The sequence below is a fragment of the Bufo gargarizans genome, chromosome 6, assembly GCF_014858855.1.
Source record: "Bufo gargarizans isolate SCDJY-AF-19 chromosome 6, ASM1485885v1, whole genome shotgun sequence".
NCBI lineage: Eukaryota > Metazoa > Chordata > Amphibia > Anura > Bufonidae > Bufo > Bufo gargarizans.
In genome coordinates this window covers 351,224,395-351,244,333 of record NC_058085.1, presented here as the reverse complement: position 1 = coordinate 351,244,333, position 19,939 = coordinate 351,224,395, and the positions used below count along the sequence as shown (strand labels likewise).

The 19,939-nt window shown below is 44.8% G+C and overlaps 1 protein-coding gene across 1 annotated transcript in view; it reads left to right on the top strand.

The window, feature by feature from the left end:
* LOC122942210 (alpha-2-macroglobulin-like protein 1) overlaps positions 1-19,939 on the top strand; it is a 273,571-nt gene that overhangs the window by 235,696 nt on the left and 17,936 nt on the right. The window contains exon 37 of the mRNA XM_044299709.1: positions 14,003-14,218. Coding sequence (XP_044155644.1) covers positions 14,003-14,218 — 216 coding nt within the window. The remainder of the gene's footprint in view (positions 1-14,002; positions 14,219-19,939) is intronic.

The following is a 19,939-nucleotide window of genomic DNA, read 5'->3' as shown; positions in this document are numbered from 1 at the left end:
CTGGACAGACTGTGCGAGCAGCAGCAGGCCATAGTGGAGTTTTAGCTGCAGCACGCACGGGTCAGTCGCACTGCGGAACAGCACCACTTCACCACCAATGACTGGGCCTCCATGCGAGACCTGTGTGCCCTGTTGCGCTGTTTCGAGTACTCCACCAACATGGCCAGTGGCGATGACGCCGTTATCAGCGTTACAATACCACTTCTATGTCTCCTAGAGAAAACACTTAGGGCGATGATGGAAGAGGAGGTGGCCCAGGAGGAGGAGGAGGAGGAGGAAGAGGGGTCATTTTTAGCACTTTCAGGCCAGTCTCTTCGAAGTGACTCAGAGGGAGGTTTTTTGCAACAGCAGAGGCCAGGTACAAATGTGGCCAGCCAGGGCCCACTACTGGAGGACGAGGAGGACGAGGATGAGGAGGAGGTGGAGGGGGATGAGGATGAAGCATGGTCACAGCGGGGTGGCACCCAACGCAGCTCGGGCCCATCACTGGTGCGTGGCTGAGGGGAAAGGCAGGACGATGACGATACGCCTCCCACAGAGGACAGCTTGTCCTTACCCCTGGGCAGCCTGGCACACATGAGTGACTACATGCTGCAGTGCCTGCGCAACGACAGCAGAGTGGCCCACATTTTAACGTGTGCGGACTACTGGGTTGCCACCCTGCTGGATCCACGCTACAAAGACAATGTGCCCACCTTACTTCCTGCACTGGAGCGTTATAGGAAGATGCGCGAGTACAAGCGCACGTTGGTAGACGCACTACTTAGAGCATTCCCAAATGTCACAGGGGAACAAGTGGAAGCCCAAGGCCAAGGCAGAGGAGGAGCAAGAGGTCGCCAAGGCAGCTGTGTCACGGCCAGCTGCTCTGAGGGCAGGGTTAGCATGGCAGAGATGTGGAAAAGTTTTGTCAACACGCCACAGCTAACTGCACCACCACCTGATACGCAACGTGTTAGCAGGAGGCAACATTTCACTAACATGGTGGAACAGTACGTGTGCACACCCCTCCACGTACTGACTGATGGTTCGGCCCCATTCAACTTCTGGGTCTCTAAATTGTCCACGTGGCCAGAGCTAGCCTTTTATGCCTTGGAGGTGCTGGCCTGCCCGGCGGCCAGCGTTTTGTCTGAACGTGTATTCAGCACGGCAGGGGGCGTCAATACACACAAACGCAGCCGCCTGTCTAGAGCCAATGTGGACAAGCTGACGTTCATAAAAATGAACCAAGCATGGATCCCACAGGACCTGTCCGTCCCTTGTCCAGATTAGACATTAACTACCTCCCCTTAACCATATATTATTGTACTCCAGGGCACTTCCTCATTCAATCCTATTTTTATTTTCATTTTACCATTATATTGCGAGGCTACCCAAAGTTGAATGAACCTCTCCTCTGTCTGGGTGCCGGGGCCTAAATATATGCCAATGGACTGTTCCAATGTTGGGTGACGTGAAGCCTGATTCTCTGCTATGACATGCAGACTAATTCTCTGCTGACATGAAGCCAGATTCTCTGTTACGGGACCTCTCTCCTCTGCCTGGGTGCTGGGCCTAAATATCTGACAATGGACTGTTGCAGTGGTGGCTGATGTGAAGCCTGATTTTCTGCTATGACATGCAGACTAATTCTCTGCTGACATGAAGCCAGATCCTCTGTTACGGGACCTCTCTCCTCTGCCTGGGTGCTGGGCCTAAATATCTGACAATGGACTGTTGCAGTGGTGGCTGACGTGAAGCCTGATTCTCTGTTACGGGACCTCTCTCCTCTGCCTGGGTGCTGGGCCTAAATATCTGACAATGGACTGTTGCAGTGGTGGCTGACGTGAAGCCTGATTTTCTGCTATGACATGCAGACTAATTCTCTGCTGACATGAAGCCAGATCCTCTGTTACGGGACCTCTCTCCTCTGCCTGGGTGCTGGGCCTAAATATCTGACAATGGACTGTTGCATTGGTGGCTGACGTGAAGCCTGATTCTCTGCTATGATATGAAGACTGATTCTCTGCTGACATGAAGTCAGATTGTCTGTTACGGGACCTCTCTCCTCTGCCTGGGTGCTGGGCCTAAATTTATGAAAATGGACTGTTGCAGTGGTGGCTGACGTGAAGCCTGATTCTCTGCTATGACATGCAGACTGATTCTCTGCTGACATGAAGACAGATTCTCTGTTACGGGACCTCTCTCCTCTGCTTGGGTGCCGGGGCCTAAATATCTGAGAATGGACTGTTCCAGTGGTGGGTGACGTGAAGCCAGATTCTCTGCTATGGGACCTCTCTCCAATTGATTTTGGTTCATTTTTATTTATTTAATTTTTATTTTAATTCATTTCCCTATCCACATTTGTTTGCAGGGGATTTACCTACATGTTGCTGCCTTTTGCAACCCTCTAGCCCTTTCCTGGGCTGTTTTACAGCCTTTTTAGTGCCGAAAAGTTCGGGTCCACATTGACTTCAATAGGGTTCGGCCGAACTTCTCGAACCCGAACATCCAGGTGTCCGCTCAACTCTAATGGCGATCTCACATCAGATCAGAGGAATACACTTAAATAATTTCTATCATTTAAGCCAAGTTCACCTAATGCCTGGGTGCGCAGAATCCACTTTGCTTCTCTCTGCAGGAGGAGGTGGTGTCTGTCTCCTCCCTGTGGAGGGGCGGGCACGGTCTCCAAGCCTGTGAAGGAGATGCAATCTAAATTACCTGCATGAGCAGTCCTTACATGGTCTATGAATCTGGGGCAACCTTTTCCTGTCTTTACAGAATTAAAATGTTCTCTTACTCGTTCAAACATACACCTTATTGTCTTTCCAACATAGAATCTGCCGCAATTGCAGAGCAACAAATATACCACATATGTGCTCCTGCAGTTAATAAAGCTACAGATTCTATGCTGGATCCATGCAAATTGAATACACTTTTTGGGGGAGTTATATTTACACAGTGAACAGCTTTCCACTGATAGCCAATTATTGCTTTTAATAGGAGCAAACCTGCTCCTTACAAGCTTATCCTTAATTGTATGGCTTTTCCTGAAGGATATAAGTGGTTTGTGTTTAGTGAGTTCATTCAGAGTCGCATCTCTCCTCAAAATATCGCAGAATAAGTGCGTTCAGCCATGGGACTATATTTAAAGGAGAATGCGCACCTGGAACTTGCATCCCTGTCCTCGCACTTTCTGTTGAAAAGCGAGGCAACACTCTCCAAGGCCTGGGACAGTTTCATGACAGCTCGCCAGCAACCTCACCCTGATGCGCGGCCTAGTGTCACAAGAAGAGAAAAGTTTTGGAAGATGGTGAAGGAGTACATAGCAGACCGTGTCAGCGTCTTCAATGATCCCTCTGTGCCTTACAACTACTGGGTGTCCAAGCTGGACACGTGGCACGAACTGGCGCTCTACACCTTCGAGGTGCTGGCCTGCCCTGCCGCCAGCGTTTTGTCAGAGCAGGTATTTAGTGCTGTTGGGGGCATAATAACTGATAAGCGCCTCCGCCTGTCAACTGAAAATGCTGACAGGCTGACTGTTATAAAAATAAACAAGGCCTGGATTGCCCCTGACTTCTCTACTCCACCAGAGGAAAGCGGCTGAACATAATGGCACTTTAAATGTGTTTTTTTATAATGTATTGAACACACTGTATTCCCATGCACCCCTTCCACCACAGAAAAGGGTATATGGTTCAATCTTCCTTTTCTAGTCCTCCTCCTTTTCCATCATATCAACATGCTCTTTAGTCTGCCCTCGCTCTTAATGTTGTAGAGGGTCAGCTCACCAGCCGACCCTCACCTAAAATCTTTTAGAGGGTCAGCTCACCTGCAGGCCCTCTCTCTTAATGTTGTAGAGGGTCAGCTCACCAGCAGGCCCTCGCATGTAATGTTTTAGAGGGTCAGCTCACCAGCAGGCCCACACCTACAATCTTTAAGGGGGTCATCTCACTAGCAGGTCCTTGAATATAATGTTTTAGAGGGTCAGCTCACCAGGAGGCCTTCACCTACAATCTTTAAGAGGGTCAGCTCACCTGAAGGCCCTCGCATATAATGTTGTAGAGGGTCAGCTCACCAGAAGGCGCTCTCACATAATTTTTTCAATGGTTAGCTAAGCAACAGGCACTCGCCCATACTTTTTTCTATAGTCAGCTTAGCAGCAGGCACTCGCCCATAATTTTTTCGATGCTCAGATTAGCAGCAGGCACTCGCCCCTAATGTTTTAGAGAGTTAGGGTACTTTCACACTAGCGTTTTTCTTTTCCAGCATAGAGTTCCGTCACAGGGGCTCTATATCAGAAAATAACTGATCAGGCATATCCCCATACATTCTGAATGGAGAGTAATCCGTTCAGGATGCATCAGGATGTCTTCAGTTCAGTCATTTTGACTGATCAGGCAAAAGAGAAAACCATAGCATGCTACGGTTTTATCTCCGGCAAAAAAAAACTGAAGACTTGCCTGAATGCCAGATTTAGCATTTTTTTCCATAGGAAACCGTCCTTCCGGTCTGTGCATGTGCAGACCGAAAAAAAGGTGAAAAAAGGAAATGCTAGATCAGTTTTGCCGGATGACACTGCAAAGACGGATCTGTCTTTCAATGCATTTTTTTGACTGATTCAGCATTTTTAAGACTGATCATAATCCTGATCAGTCTTACTAATGCCATCAGTTGGCATATGTTTTCCCGGATCCAGCAGACAGTTCCGGCGACGGAACTGCTTGCCGGATCTCTCTGCCGCAAGTGTGAAAGTAGCCTTAGCTCTGCAGCAGACCCTCACCCCTAATGTTTTAGATGGTCAGCTCAGCAGCAGGCCCACGGGTGCTCCTCCTGTCATTGTGCTACTCTGTGGCCTCCTGATGTTGCCGCCACCTCCACACTATGTCACCTAGCTACATTGTGGCCTCCTGATCCTGCCGCCACCGCCAAACTATGTCACCTTGCCACTCTGTGGCCTCCTGATGCTGCCGCCACCTCCACACTATGTCACCTAGCCACTCTGTGGTCTCCTGATACTGCAGCCACCTCCAAACTATGTCACCTAGCTACTCTGTGGCCTCCTGATGCTGCCGCCATCTACAGACTCTGTAATTGGACCACTCTGTGGTCTCCTCATGCCGCTTTTACCTCACCACTATGTCACCTTGCTACTCTGTGGTCTTCTCATGCTGACACCACCTACACACTCTGTCATTGTGCTACTCTGTGGCCTCCTGATCTTGCCACCGCCTTCACACTATGTCACCTAGCCACTCTGTGGCCTCCTGATGCTGCCGCTACCTCCAAACTATGTCACATTGCCACTGTGCATAGGTTTTATGAGTGTAGTAGTCCCACTTCCTGAACAATTGTACAACAATGTGAATGAGACCCTCCAATTATGTGATATATAGGTTGTATAAGAGTGCCTCTTCCTTGTAATTTTTGGCAGCACTTGCACTTTATATACAAGTAAATATACAGGAAAGAATGTTTTCTAACAATTTAACATATTAGTGTCAGTCTGTCCAGCAGCGACCTTGAAGTGCAAGATGCATCCAGACATCCTCCCCATGTTGTTCCCGAACCATTTTGGTGGTGTTTCAATCAATTTCTGACCTTTTCGTATGAACCAGACACCCTCCCCTCTTCAGAGCCAAGGTACCTGGTTTAATGCTTTGATGCTCGTTCAACACTACTCCTGATACTGCCACCACCTCCAAACTATGTCAACCTAGCAACTCTGCGGCCTCCTGATTCTGCCACCACCTACAGACTCTGTGATTGGGCCACTCTGTGGTCTCCTCATGCTGCTTTCACCTCACCACTATGTCACCTTGCAACTCTGTGGTCTTCTCATGCTGCTGCCACATACACAATCTGTCATTGTGCCACTCTGCGGCCACCTGATGCTGCCGTCACCTCCACACTATCTCACCTAGCCACTCTGTGGCCTCCTGATGCTGCAGCCACCTCCAAACTATGTCACCTTGCCACTCTGTGGCTTCCTGATGCTGCCGCCACCACCACACTATGTCACCTTGCCACTCTGGGGCCTCCTGATACTGCCACCACCTCCAAACTATGTCACGTAGCTACTCTGCAGCCTCATGATGCTGCCGCCACCTACAGGACTGTAATTGGACCGCTCTGTGGTCTCCTCATGCGGCTTTCACCTTACCACTATGTCACCTTGACACTTTGTGGTCTTCTCATGCTGCCACCACCTACACACTCTGTCATTGTGCTACTCTGTGGCCTCTTGATGCTGCCACCACCTCCAAACTATGTCACCTTGCCACTCTGTGGCCTCCTGATGCTGCCGCCACCTCCAAACTATGTTACCTTGCCACTCTGTGGCCTTCTCATGCTGCTCTTACCTCCACTCTATGCCACCTTGCCACTCTGTGGCCTCCTGATACTGCAGCCACCTCCAAACTATGTCACCTAGCTATTCTGCGGCCTCCTGATGCTTCCACCACCTACAGACTCTGTTATTGGGCCACTCTGTAGTCTCCTTATGCTGCTTTCACCTCACCACTATGTCACCTTGCCACTCTGTCATTATGCCAGTCTGTGGACTCCTGATGCTGCCGCCACCTCCTCACTCTGTCATTGTGCCACTCTCCGGCTTTCTAATGCTACCGCCACCTCCACACTATGTCACCTAGCCACTCTGTGGCCTCCTGATGCTGCTGCCACCTCCACTTTATGTCACTTTGCCACTCTGTGGCCTCCTGATGCTGCTGCCACCTCCACTTTATGTCACCTTGCCACTCTGTGGCCTCCTGATGCTGCCGCCACCTCTACACTCTGTCATTGTGCCACTCTGTGGCCTCCTGATGCTGCCGCCACATACAGACTCTGTCATTGGACAACTCTGTGGTCTCCTCATGCTGCTTTCACCTCACCACTATGTTATAGGCCCACTCTGTGGACTTCTCATGCTGGTACCACCCTCCCTACTTCATGGCTGTGCCACTATTTAGCCTTTTTGGCTTGGCTGACATCATCATTTATTTGACCCTTCCTCTGATCTGTCATAAGGAAGTCAAAATGAGACGCACAACGGATCCTGTCTGTGTAGTAGCTGTAAGGCCTGTATGGTTCCATCAGAATTGGCTTGTGATTTGTTAGCTAAAAGCAGGAGTGGGTACAAAACACAGAAGACATGCAAATATATTCTGTTCACGTGTCATCTCTGTTTTGGATCCACTCCTATTTTTTTGGGGGGGCATTAGCAATACTGATGGATTACTGACCAAATGCTGACCAAGTGAAGGCAAATGCTCCACAGACAGGATCCGTTTTTTGTGGGTCATTGTTCTGACGGATCAGAGGAAGGGCAAAATAATCAGTGATGTCGACAGAAACTTATTGCTGACACCCTCTCCACTCTGTTGGGGAACTCTACTTGTATAAGCGTTTAATAGAACAAGTTCTGTAGACATCTATATGGAATCAGCTGACGACCGTGTAAAAGGAGTGCGCTTCTTGGTGCTAACATTGACCTGTAAGGCTGAGTTCATACTTGAGTCATTTGGTCAGTTGAAGTGTGCAGTGATTCTAAAAGCGACGCCTGTCATCTGCATGTCATATTTTTCACTGCTAAAGCAGACTCCCTATGCGTGTTACTGCAAGTGTTCTAGACCACAATAAAGGCTCTCTGCAGCCAGGAAGTAGCTGTTTTTTTTAACGTAATACGCCACGAATAAATTTGGATCGTAGCAAATTTATCCCCAAAAATTCTGCAAACCAGCGATTCGAATTTTTGAAAAAAATTCACTCATCTCTTGCGCCCATAAATCTATCAAAAGTGCTGCAAAGGCCATATGGCGCTCCTTCCATTCCAAATCCTGCCATGTGGCCCCCCAGCAGTTTACCCCTACATATGGGGTGTTTCTATATTCAGGAGAAAATGGGTAACAAATTATGGGGTGCTTTTTCCCCCTTGTGAAAATGAAAAATTTGGGGCTAAAGCATCATTTTATATAAATCACTGCGAAAGGTGCACTACAATGATATTCAACTGACAACACTGGCTAATCCCTCAAGCTGATGTTAAGAACTGAGACTTTAGCCAATGTATTCCAGTCAGGAACACATCAGAGCCCTTTTGCACCACCGTCAAGGTATCTCAGAGTGGCATGGGTTCCTACTAGGGTTGAGCGAACCCGAACTGTAAAGTTCGGGTTCGTACCGAACTTTAAGATTTTTGGACCGTGGACCCGAACATTTCAGTAAAAGTTTGGGTTCGGGGGTCGGCGATTTATTGGCACTTTTTGAAAGGCTGCAGAGCAGCCAATCAACAAGTGTTTAACTCTGTGCCCTTAGAAGCCATCACAGCCATGCCTACTAATGGCATGGCTGTGATTGGCCAGTGCAGCATGTGACCCAGCCTCTATATAAGCTGGAGTCACATAGCGCTGCACGTCACTCTGCTGTTACTAGTGTACTAAGAGGATGCTGCTGCTGTGAGGGAGAGAATAGGAAAGAATCTTTAATCAGAAGTGCTCGTTAACTCAGCGATCTACATAGATTTAGTTTTGGTGGTGCAGTGCACAATCTTTTTACCCTGCCCTGAGCCCAGTGAGAGTAAGAACTTTTATCCGTCTGTTAGTTAGGTGGGCCGTGGCGGCCATTTTCTACAAGCTCAGTGCACCAGCACTGCATATGTGCTTTTGTGACATTCAAGTCCAAGCTTGAAAAACTGCAATAATAATCTGGGTTAAAAAAAAACCACCCATTTCTGGCAATATCCTACATCTTGTGCCTATTCCGCATTAGTCAGTGTGCAATTTAAGCTAGAAATACAGCTATATTGTTCTGGGTTTTAAAAAACACCCTTTTGGGGCAAAATACTCAATTTTACAGCCCTTTCTGCATCTGTACGTGTGAAATTCAAGCATTATACACTGCTGTCAAATTCTGTTACTAAAAAAACACCCATTTTGGACAAAATACTTACTAATATTTCAGCCTTTGCTGCATCTGTGATTGTTAAAAACAAGCTTTAAATACTTCAATAATTTTCTGGCTTTTAAAAAACACCCATTTTTGGCAATACCCTCCATGTGGGGCCTCTGCCGCATTAGTGAGTGTGCAATTTAAGCTAGAAATACAGCTATAATTTTCTGGGTTTTAAAAAAACATCCTTTTTGGGCAAAATACTAAATTTTACAGCCCTTGCTGCATCTGTACGTGTGAAATTCAAGCATTATATACTGCTGTCATATTTTGTTATTCAAAAAACACCCATTTTGGGCTAAATACTTAATTTGCGGCCTTGTCTGCATCTGTCAGTGTGAAATTAAAGCGTTATATACTGCTATCATATTCTGTTATTAAAAAAAAAAAACACTTTTTGGGCAAAGTACTTAATATTGCAGCCTTTGCTGCATCTGTTATTGTTAAAAACAAGCTTGAAATACTTAATACATTTTCTGGCTTTTAAAAAACTACAATTTTCTGCAATATTCTCCATCTTGGGCCTCTGCAGAGGCCCAAGATGGAGAATGTTGCCAACAATTGGTGTTTTTTAAAAGCCAGAAAATGTATTAAATATTTGGGCAAGATTCTAAATTTGAGAAATATGAGGAGAGCGTCAAATAAGGGACGTGGTGCTGCTGGTGGAGCTCCTGTTGCAGGGAGAGGATGTGGTTGATCTGTGCCAGCTACACGCACAAGTGAAACACCTATCTCAGGTGCGAGTAGGTGACAGAACCTTCAGCGGTATTTGGTCAGGCTTTTTACATGCTGCAGTGTCTCTGCAACGACCGCTGAGTTGCCTACATTCTAACTTGTGCTGATTACTGGGTGGCCACGCTGCTGGATCCCCGTTACAAGGACAATGTAGCGTCCTTAATTCCCTCGCTGGAGCGTGATTGTAAGATGTGCGAGTACAATCGCACACTGGAAGACGCCGTGCTGGTGGCATTCCCACCTGACAGCGGGGGCACAGTGGAAGCACAAGGCGAAGGCAGAGGAGTAGGAGAGTAGAGGTCGCCAATGCAGCTGGGGCACCGGCAGCACCTCAGAAAGCAGGGTTAGCATCGCCGAAATGTGGAAAAGCTTTGTCAGCACGCCACAACAACCAGCACCACCAGCTGATATGGAACGTCTTAGCAGGAGGCAGTATTTCAGTAACATGGTGGAGCAGTATGTGTGCACACGCCTACACGTACTAAATGACGGGTCTGCCCACTTCAACTTCTGGGTCTCCAAATTAGGTACATGGCCTGAGCTTGTACTTTATGCCTTGGAGGTGCTGACCTGCCCTGAAGCCAGTGTATTATCCTAACGTGTATATAGCACGGCAGGTGGCGTTATCACAGACAAGTGCAGCCGCCTATCCACAGCCAATGTGGACAAGCTTAATTTTATTAAAATTAACCAGGCATGGATCCCATAGGACTTAGAATAGACATGTATACCGGCCTTAACCAGCCATTGTTATACTACAGCGCAATTGCTCATTCTTGTATTTTGGATATTTCACACTCTTTTGGAGTGTACCCTAATAAAAAAAAAACGCCGCTTCCACCAGACACCGCTACGTCCACCACCTCCTCAAACTCCTACTCCATATGGATCTCCACCTCATAAATCAAGGTTGTTTTTTTTTGTTTTGTTTTTTGTTCGTTTTTTATTTTATGTAATTTTACTAATTTTTCTGTTACATTTTTGGGTGAAATTCCCCAAGTTTTGGGTGTGATATACCACTGCTCTACCTAGTAGACAGGTAAAAAAAATCACTAATTTGTCTCTTACATTTTCAGGTGAAATTCACAAATTTTTGGGTGTGAAATACCACTGCTATACCTAGTAGACAGGTTAAAAAAAATTATCTAATTTTGGGTGAAATTCACCAATTTTTAGGTGTGATATACCCATGCTCTACCTAGTAGACAGGTAAAAAAATAATAATTTGTCTGTTACATTTTTGGATAATATTCACCAATTCTTAGGTGTTATATACCACTGCTATACCTAGTAGGCAGGTAAAAAAAAAAACACTATTTTATCTGTTACATTTTCGGGTGAAAATCACCAATTTTTGGCTGTGATAGACCCCTGCTCTACCTATTAGACAGGTTAATAAATTTCACTAATTTTTCTTTTACATTCTTGGGTGACATTTTACCATTTTTGCTGTGAATAAACCCTTGCTCTGCATAGGTGACAGGGACCAAAATTTTTTAAAATAATCTTTTCCATTGGTGGGTAACATTTCTGGCGATCAAAAACCCCTGCTCTGCATAGGTGACACGGACTTAAATTTCTAAAATTCGTCTTTAATTGGCCCTTTCATTCGATCCTTCTTTAATAACTTGTCCCACATTTCCGCTCCATCCTATTGCAGCCATTGACCTCCCTTGGATGAGGTCTCCCTTTCTCACGCTCCCTTTCCGGCGTGGAACCCTGATTCGCCGATAACCGTGATCAACATGGTAGGCTCAGAAAAGAACATCGAAAGTTTATAGAGAAGATATCCAAATGGATCGTGGAAGTCACAGGGATGTGCGATCAGGCAGAAGTTATCTAGAGTAAACAAAGCGGCAGCAGGGCCTCTCCTGTCTAACGTTTCCAAATCCTATATACCCCAGTGACATTCCCTATAATTTGTTTATTAGTCATTCCAATAACAGAGCATCTTAAGAGTCCTGTATTGTTATTTATCGTCACTACCTCCCCGAGTCAGGAGTGGGTAATTGCCACGCACCCCCTCCTTTCCTTTAATTCTTCTGTTTTAATAGCTTCCCCCACATTTCCGCTCGATCACAATTAAGTTTCATCCATTGATCTCCCTTGGATTTGGTCTCTCTTTCTCACGCTCCCTATCCAGCGTGGAACCCTAATTCGCCGCTAATCGTGATCAACATGGTAGAAAAGAACATCGAAAGTTGATAGAGCAGATATCCAATTGGACCGTGAACATGACGGGGACGTGCGACATGGTGGGGCAGTAAGTATGCACACGCCTACACAAACTAACTGACAGGGGTCAGGCCCTGCAACTTCTGGGTCTCCAAATTGGGCACATGGCCTGAGCTTGCCCTTTTACGCCTTGGAGGTGCTGGCCTGGGTTATATTTCCCAATGTTTTGGGGTGTACCCTAATTAAAAAAAATATATAATACATTTTAAACCAAAAAGGCTACCTCCTCCTCCTCCACCGCCACTTCCACCTACACCGCCACATCCACCGCCTTCTCAACCTCCTACTCCATATGGACCTGGTCCCCCTAGATCAAGATTATCATTTTTAATTTTTACGTATTTTATATTATTTTAAGTCATTTCCCTACCCACATTTGTTTGCAGAGCACTTGCCATGCTCTTAACCACATTTTGATGCCATTTGCAGCCCTCTAGCCCTATCCATGACATTTTTAGAGCCATTTTAGTGCGCAAAAGTTCAGGTCCCCATTGACTTCAATGAGGTTCGGGTCAAGTTCGGGTCCCGAACTCAAACTTTTTTGCAAAGTTCGGCCGAACCCTTTGAACTGGTACATCCATGTGTCCGCTCAACTCTAGTTTCTACCACTAAGCTACCTACGGAGTGTGAACAATGATCTGAGAGGTGCTAAGATACAACTTACAGCCAAGCTCCCACATACCTCCATAGTGAGATCACTCAGGCAGTGGAAGAGATGATAAGGCTGTAAGCCTCCACCTATAACAGGCCATGTGACACAGGCTATCAGGTGCAACAGAATGCTACCAGCAGTACGCAATGGCACATTCTAAACATATCAAGAAAAATAACTGAAATAAAGTGGCCATGGGAAGAAATGCTGAAAAACCCCAAACACTGTAGTGTGTTTATAACCAACCGGGGGAGCCACGCTGAGATACCTTGACGCTGGTGCAAAAGGGCTCCGATGTGTTCCTGACTGGAATACATTGGCTAAAGTCTCAGTTCTTAACATCAGCTTGAGGGGTTAGCCAGTGTTGTCAGTTGCAAATCAATGTGGTGCACCTTTCGCAGTGATTTATGTATTTTTATATTTGCGTCCACACATTCTCCCATCTTGTGTAGGATGCCGTTGTGGTGCATGTGATCCGCTGCCGAAATCCTCCATTGTATGCATTTTTTCTGGGGATTGCCGTTAGCAACAGATCACATGCGGAGGAATTGCTCCCCCCGGTTATAAACACACTACAGTGTTTGAGATTTTTGAGCATTTCCTCCCATGGCCACTTTATTTCAGTTATTTTTCTTGATATCTTTAGAATGTGCCATTCCTGTTAGGGCTCACTGTCTGTGTATTCCTGCCTACTGTGATGACACCAGGCCTTCAACACAAAGGGGGAAGCTCCAGTTACCATGCTACCCATTTAGCACATGGCCAACACCCCATGGTAATACATGAAAGTGATCGTGACCTACAACATCCTATCTGGATGATGTTCTCATCGGAGCTGAGTTCTTTGTCTTTGTGCACAAAGGTTTGTACCTTTCAACCCCTCCTCCCAATGATGTCCAGTGAGCAGTATGCATGTCGTGTGAGTGTGATCACTTTGTGGTCGTCTGACACAGAACAATGGCTTTGTATATGTTAACTAACTATTCCTAACTCACTACATTACAAGGATATAGAAAATAATATAATAATTTAAGAGGAAAGAACCATTTAGTATTTTATTTTAAAAAAATACTGAAAGGATTCCAACATGCGCAATACTTATTTTCTCTGACATTGTGGGATGGTCAGAGGCTCTGATACACATTAAGCTACCCATTCCTGCTAAAAATGGCAGTTTTTCCCCCCTTTTTTGTCTAATGTGAGTAACCTGCAAAATCAGTCATCTCTATTATAATGTATCCCTGTACTAGTATGTAAAGAGTTCCCAAGTACATAGATCTGTGTGATCATCAGGCTAATTTCTGTATGTAAACCCTCAAAATGTTTTAATTTCCAGGTGGTTTGAAGATAATGATTCATTCAACCTATTTTTGCATTTTTGTTCATTTGGTTTATTTCCAGGATCTCACTTTGTTTAGTAGTTACTCTTTAAATTATCAACTTTTCCTTTTGAAGGACACGGTAGTGGCTCTTCAGGCCATGGCCAAGTATTCAGCGGTGACATTTTCTGACAAAGGAGACATGACTGTGGCCGTCAATTCCAAGTCGGGATTCCATGAGCAATTCCATGTGGACAAGAATAACCGTCTCCTTCTCCAAAAGGCAACTCTAGCTAATGTTCCTGGAGACTACACTGTGACATCAACGGGGAGTGGTTGTGTCTTTGTTCAGGTAAGCAGAAAGATACTGAACTTAACCTGAACTGAAAAATTTGTGGTTCCTATTATTCTAATCATTATGTGGTGACCTTGAGTTATCGTTCCTGATAATCTAAGGGTAGTTTCACACTTGTGGCAGACGAACTGCCTGCCGGATCCGGCAATCTGGACGCAAACGAATGGCATTTGTCAGAATGATCCGGATGCTGATCCGTCTGACCAAATGCATTGAAATATAGGATCCGTCTCTCCGGTATCATTCGGAAAAACGGATCCGGTATTAATTTTTTTCACAGATTTAAAGCTCTGCGCATGCTCAGACCGGAAGAACGGATCTTTCAATGCGTCAATTTTAATGCATTTTAATGGAAATTAATATCAGATCCGGCATTCCGGCAAGTGTTCAGGATTTTTGGCCGGAGAGAAAAATACAGCATGCTGCGGTATTTTCTCCGGCCAAAAAACATAAGAGGGACTGAACTGATGCATCCTGATAAATACTGAACAGAATGCTCTCCATTCAGAATGCATTAGGATAAAACTGATCATTTTTTTCCCGGTATTGAGCCCCTGTGACTCAAAATCAGAAATTAAAAACGCTAGTGTGAAAGTACTCTAAGGGTATATGTGTGCCTCAGGTTTCTTGCAAACAAACTTCTGTTTCTGTTAAAGACAAACCTAGACTATTAAGCTATGGGAGATGCTTTATCAGCAGCCTACATAGACTCCAAAGTACTAATGGATCACATAAGCTTTGGAGAGGGGTGGCCACTTTTCCTTGATCTTTGTGGTTTACAGGGTTAAGGAATATATTTTTAGAAAGGGCATCTTATTCTGTAGACCACAAATTACAGCAATTTTTGCCACCTGAGTTGTAGAAAGGTTAATGGCAGGCTTTCACTAGAATTTATTGGTTGTACATATTTCTGCTTTAGAGATAGGGTCACATTTTCATCCCTTTGCTCTAAAATGAGCAATTCAATGGCCAATATTATACAGTCGATATACAAAGTCTACACACCCCTGTTAAAATGTCAGGTTTCTGTGATGTAAAAAAATGAGACAAAGATAAATGATTTCAGAACTTTTTCCCACCTTTAATGTGACCTATAAACTGTAAAACTCAGTTGAAAAACAAACTGAAATCTTTTAGGAAGAGGAAAGAAAAAATATAAAAATAAAATAATATGGTTGCAGAAGTGTGCACATCCTTAAACTAATACTTTGTTGAAGCCCCTTTTGATTGATCAGCATAGCAGCATTTTGACTTGGCAAGATTTGCCCATTTTTCTTGGCAAAAACACTCCAAATCTGTCAGATTGCGAGGGCATCTCCTGTGCACAGCCCTCTTCAGATCACCCCACAGATTTTCAAACAGATTTAGGTCTGGGCTCTGGCTGGCCATTCCAAAACTTTAATCTTTATCTGGTGAAGCCATTCCTTTGTTGATTTGTATGTATGCTTTGGGTCGTTGTCATGCTGAAAGATGAAGTTCCTCTTCATGTTCAGCTTTGTAGCAGAAGCCTGAAGGTTTTGTGCCAATATCGACTGGTATTTGGAACTGTTCATAATTCCCTCTAACTTAACTAAGGCCCCAGTTCCAGCTGAAGAAGAACAGCCCCTTGGCATGATGCTGCCACCACCAGCTTCACTGTGGTATGGTGTTCTTTTGGTGATGTGCAGTGTTGTTTTTGCGCCAAACATATCTTTTGGAATTATAGCCAAAAAGTTCAACCTTGGTTTCATCAGACCATAACACCTTTTCCCACATGCTTTTGGGAGACTTCAGATGTGTTTTTGCGAAATGTAGCCTGGCTTGGATGTTTTTCTTCGTAAGAAAAGGCTTTCGTCTTGCCCCTCTACCCCATAGCCCAGACATATGAAGAATACGGGAGATTGTTGTCACATGTACCCCACAGCCAGTACTTGCCAGATATTCCTGCAGCTCCTTTAATGTTGCTGTAGGCCTCTTGGTATCCTCCCAGACCAGTTTTTTTCTCGTCTTTTCATCAGTTTTGGAGGGACGTCCAGTTCTTGGTAATGTCACTGTTGTGTCATATTTTCTTCACTTGAGGATGACTGTCTTCACTGTGTTCCATGGTATATCTAATGCCTTGGAAATTCTTTTGTACCCTTCTCCTGACTGATACCTTTTAACAATGAGATCCCTCTGATGCTTTGGAAGCTCTCTGTGGACCACGGCTTTTGCTGTGGGATGCGACTAAGAAAATTTCAGGAAAGACCAACTAGAGAAGCGGAACTTTATTTGGGGTTTATCAGAGTTACTTTAAATGATGGCAGGTGTATGCTGACTCCTATTTAACAGGATTTAGAATGTGATTGCTTAATTCTGAACACAGCTACATCCCCAGTTATAAGCACATTATTATTATTTTTTGTTTTCTTCCCTCCACCTAAAAGATTTCATTTTTTTTTTCAATTGAGTTGTACAGTTTATAGGTCACATTAAAGGTGGAAAAGGTTCTGAAATGATTTATCTTTGTCTCATTTTTTTACATCACAGAAACCTGACATTTTAACAGGGGTGTGTAGACTTTTTATATCCACTGTATGCATCTGTAGTATATAAAACACATACAGTCATGTGAAAAAATTAGGACACCCTTTGAAAGCATGTGGTTTTTTGTAACATTTTTAATAAAAGGTTATTTCATCTCCGTTTCAACAATACAGAGAGATTAAAGTAATCCAACTAAACAAAGAAAACTGAAGAAAAGTCTTTTCAAGATCTTCTGTAAATGTCATTCTACAAAAATGCCTATTCTAACTGAGGAAAAAGATAGGACACCCTTGCCCCTAATAGCGAGTGTTACCTCCTTTGGCTGAAATAACTGCAGTGAGACGGTTCTTGTAGCCATCTACCAGTCTTCGACATCGGTCTGAGGAAATTTTACCCCACTCCTCAATGCAGAACTTTTTCAGCTGTGAGATGTTTGAGGGGTTTCTTGCACGTACAGCCCTTTTCAAGTCACCCCACAGCATCTCAATGGGATTCAAATCTGGACTTTGACTTGGCCATTCCAGGACTCTCCATTTCTTCTTTTTCAGCCAATCTTTGGTTGATTTACTAGTATGTTTTGGGTCATTGTCATGTTGCATGGTCCAGTTCCGCTTCAGCTTTAATTTTCTAACTGATGGTCTCACATGTTCTTCAAGCACCTTCTGATACACAGTAGAATTCATCGTGGATTCTATGATGGTGAGCTGACCAGGTCCTGCTGCAGCAAAGCAGCCCCAAACCATGACACTTCCACCTCCATGCTTCACAGTTGGTATGAGGTTCTTTTCTTGGAATGCTGTGTTTGGTTTACGCCAAACATGTCCTCTGCTGTTGTGTCCAAATAATTCAATTTTGGACTCATCTGTCCAAAGAACATTATTCCAGAAGTCCTGGTCTTTGTCAACTTTATCTCTGGCAAATGTCAGTCTGGCCTCGATGTTTCTCTTGGAAAGCAAAGGTTTCCTCCTTGCACACCTCCCATGCAAGTTAAACTTGTACAGTCTCTTTCTGATTGTAGAGGCATGTACTTCTACATCAACAGTAGCCAGAGCCTGCTGTAGTTCTCGAGATGACACTTTAGGGTTTTTGGAGACCTCTTTTAGCATCTTGCGGTCTGCTCTTGGGGTGAACTTGCTGGGGCGACCTGTCCTGGGCATGTTGGCAGTTGTTTTGAAAGCCCTCCACTTGTAGACTATCTTCCGGACAGTGGAATGGCTGATTTCAAAATCTTTTGAGATCTTTTTAAATCCCTTCCCAGACTCATAGGCTGCTACAATCTTTTTTCTGAAGTCCTCTGACAGCTCTTTTGCTCTCACCATGGTGCTCACTCTCACTTCAACAGTCAGGAGCACACCAAACTAAATGTCTGAGGTTTAAATAGGGCAAGCCTCATTCAACATGCAGAGTAACGATCTACTAATTATGTGCACCTGGTGTGATATACCTGTGTGAGATCTGAGCCAATTTAAGAGGGAATACATGTGAGGGTGTCCTATCTTTTTCCTCAGTTAGAATAGGCATTTTTGTAGAATGACATTTACAGAAGATCTTGAAAAGACTTTTCTTCAGTTTTCTTTGTTTAGTTGGATTACTTTAATCTCTCTGTATTGTTGAAACGGAGATGAAATAACCTTTTATTAAAAATGTTACAAAAAACCACATGCTTTCAAAGGGTGTCCTAATTTTTTCACATGACTGTATACTGTATCACTATCACACTTTCTCTCCTAAACCATATACATTGTATTCAGATAAAGGCATCCTTGGGATTTCCCTTCTCACCTAATCCTGTTAGTTTTTCTCTTACAGTGTACTCACTTGGGAGATGATATACCATCTGCAGTAATTTTGGCAAAATAGAAGCATGATTGAATGCTGCTTTTTACAGCACCGGTGCAGATTTCAGTAGAAATTGGTGATACCGCAAAACCAAGACACAAACTAAGTGCATGAGACACATCTAGTGCACAATGTAATTCTGTGTGGTCTCCAAACATTTGGACACAGGTTTCCATGTCAGAGAGGAGTGGCACACAGTTTAGCATCAGGCATGGGCAAGTAATAATGGTTCAATGTGTAGCTATCTCTAGTTCCCTTATATACCAGAAGAAGCGTGGTCCATTTATCCCTGTTTGCCACTCTAGAAAGGAGTACAAGAGTTAGGGAGGTGATTTACATGTATGCAGGGTTTAGAAATGATAGGCTGTTATAGGGGTGGACTGGCCATAGGCCTTACAGGGAAATTTCCCTGTGTGCCGATGCTCAAGGGGCCACTTCTTATGGTCGTCTGATGGGTACATAATAATCTAATGCTCTAAGCATCAATTAAAGAGGTTCTGCAGTTTATTTAAACTGATGATCTATCCTCTAGATCAGTGGTCCCCAACCTTTTTTGCACCAAGGACCGGTTTCATGCCAGACAATTTTCCCAGGGACCGGGGGTGGGGGATTGCTGACCGATTCATGCGCATAACAAAACACAAGGTGCATATTAAAATATATAACACTATATAACGACTATATAAACTGACTATGGTCTCTGCTGCACTGGTCTCTGCTGCACTGTACCATATTTTTCACCCTATTTGATGCACCTAGTTTTAGGAGGAGAACAATAGGAAAAAAAAATTCATTACACCTCAGGTCAGACCAGCAATCAGACCCCCAATGTTAATCAGACCTCAGATCAGACCCCCAAACCTTTAGCCATCTATCAGCCCCCAATGTCAGCCATAAACCCCCCCAATGTCAGCCATAAACCTCCCCAATGTCAGCCATAAGCCCCCATTAGCCCCTCATGTCAGCCATAAGCCCCCAATAGCCCCTCATGTAAGCCATAAGCCCCCAATAGCCCCTCATGTAAGCCATAAGCCCCCATTAGCCCCTCATGTCAGCCATAAGCCCCCATTAGCCCCTCATGTCAGCCATAAGCCCCCCATTAGCCCCTCATGTCAGCCATAAGCCCCCCATTAGCCCCTCATGTCAGCCATAAGCCCCCATTAGCCCCTCATGTCAGCCATAAGCCCCCCATTAGCCCCTCATGTCAGCCATAAGCCCCCTATTAGCCCCTCATGTCAGCCATAAGCCCCCCATTAGCCCCTCATGTCAGCCATAAGCCCCCCATTAGCCCCTCATGTCAGCCATAAGCCCCCATTAGCCCCTCATGTCAGCCATAAGCCCCCCATTAGCCCCTCATGTCAGCCATAAGCCCCC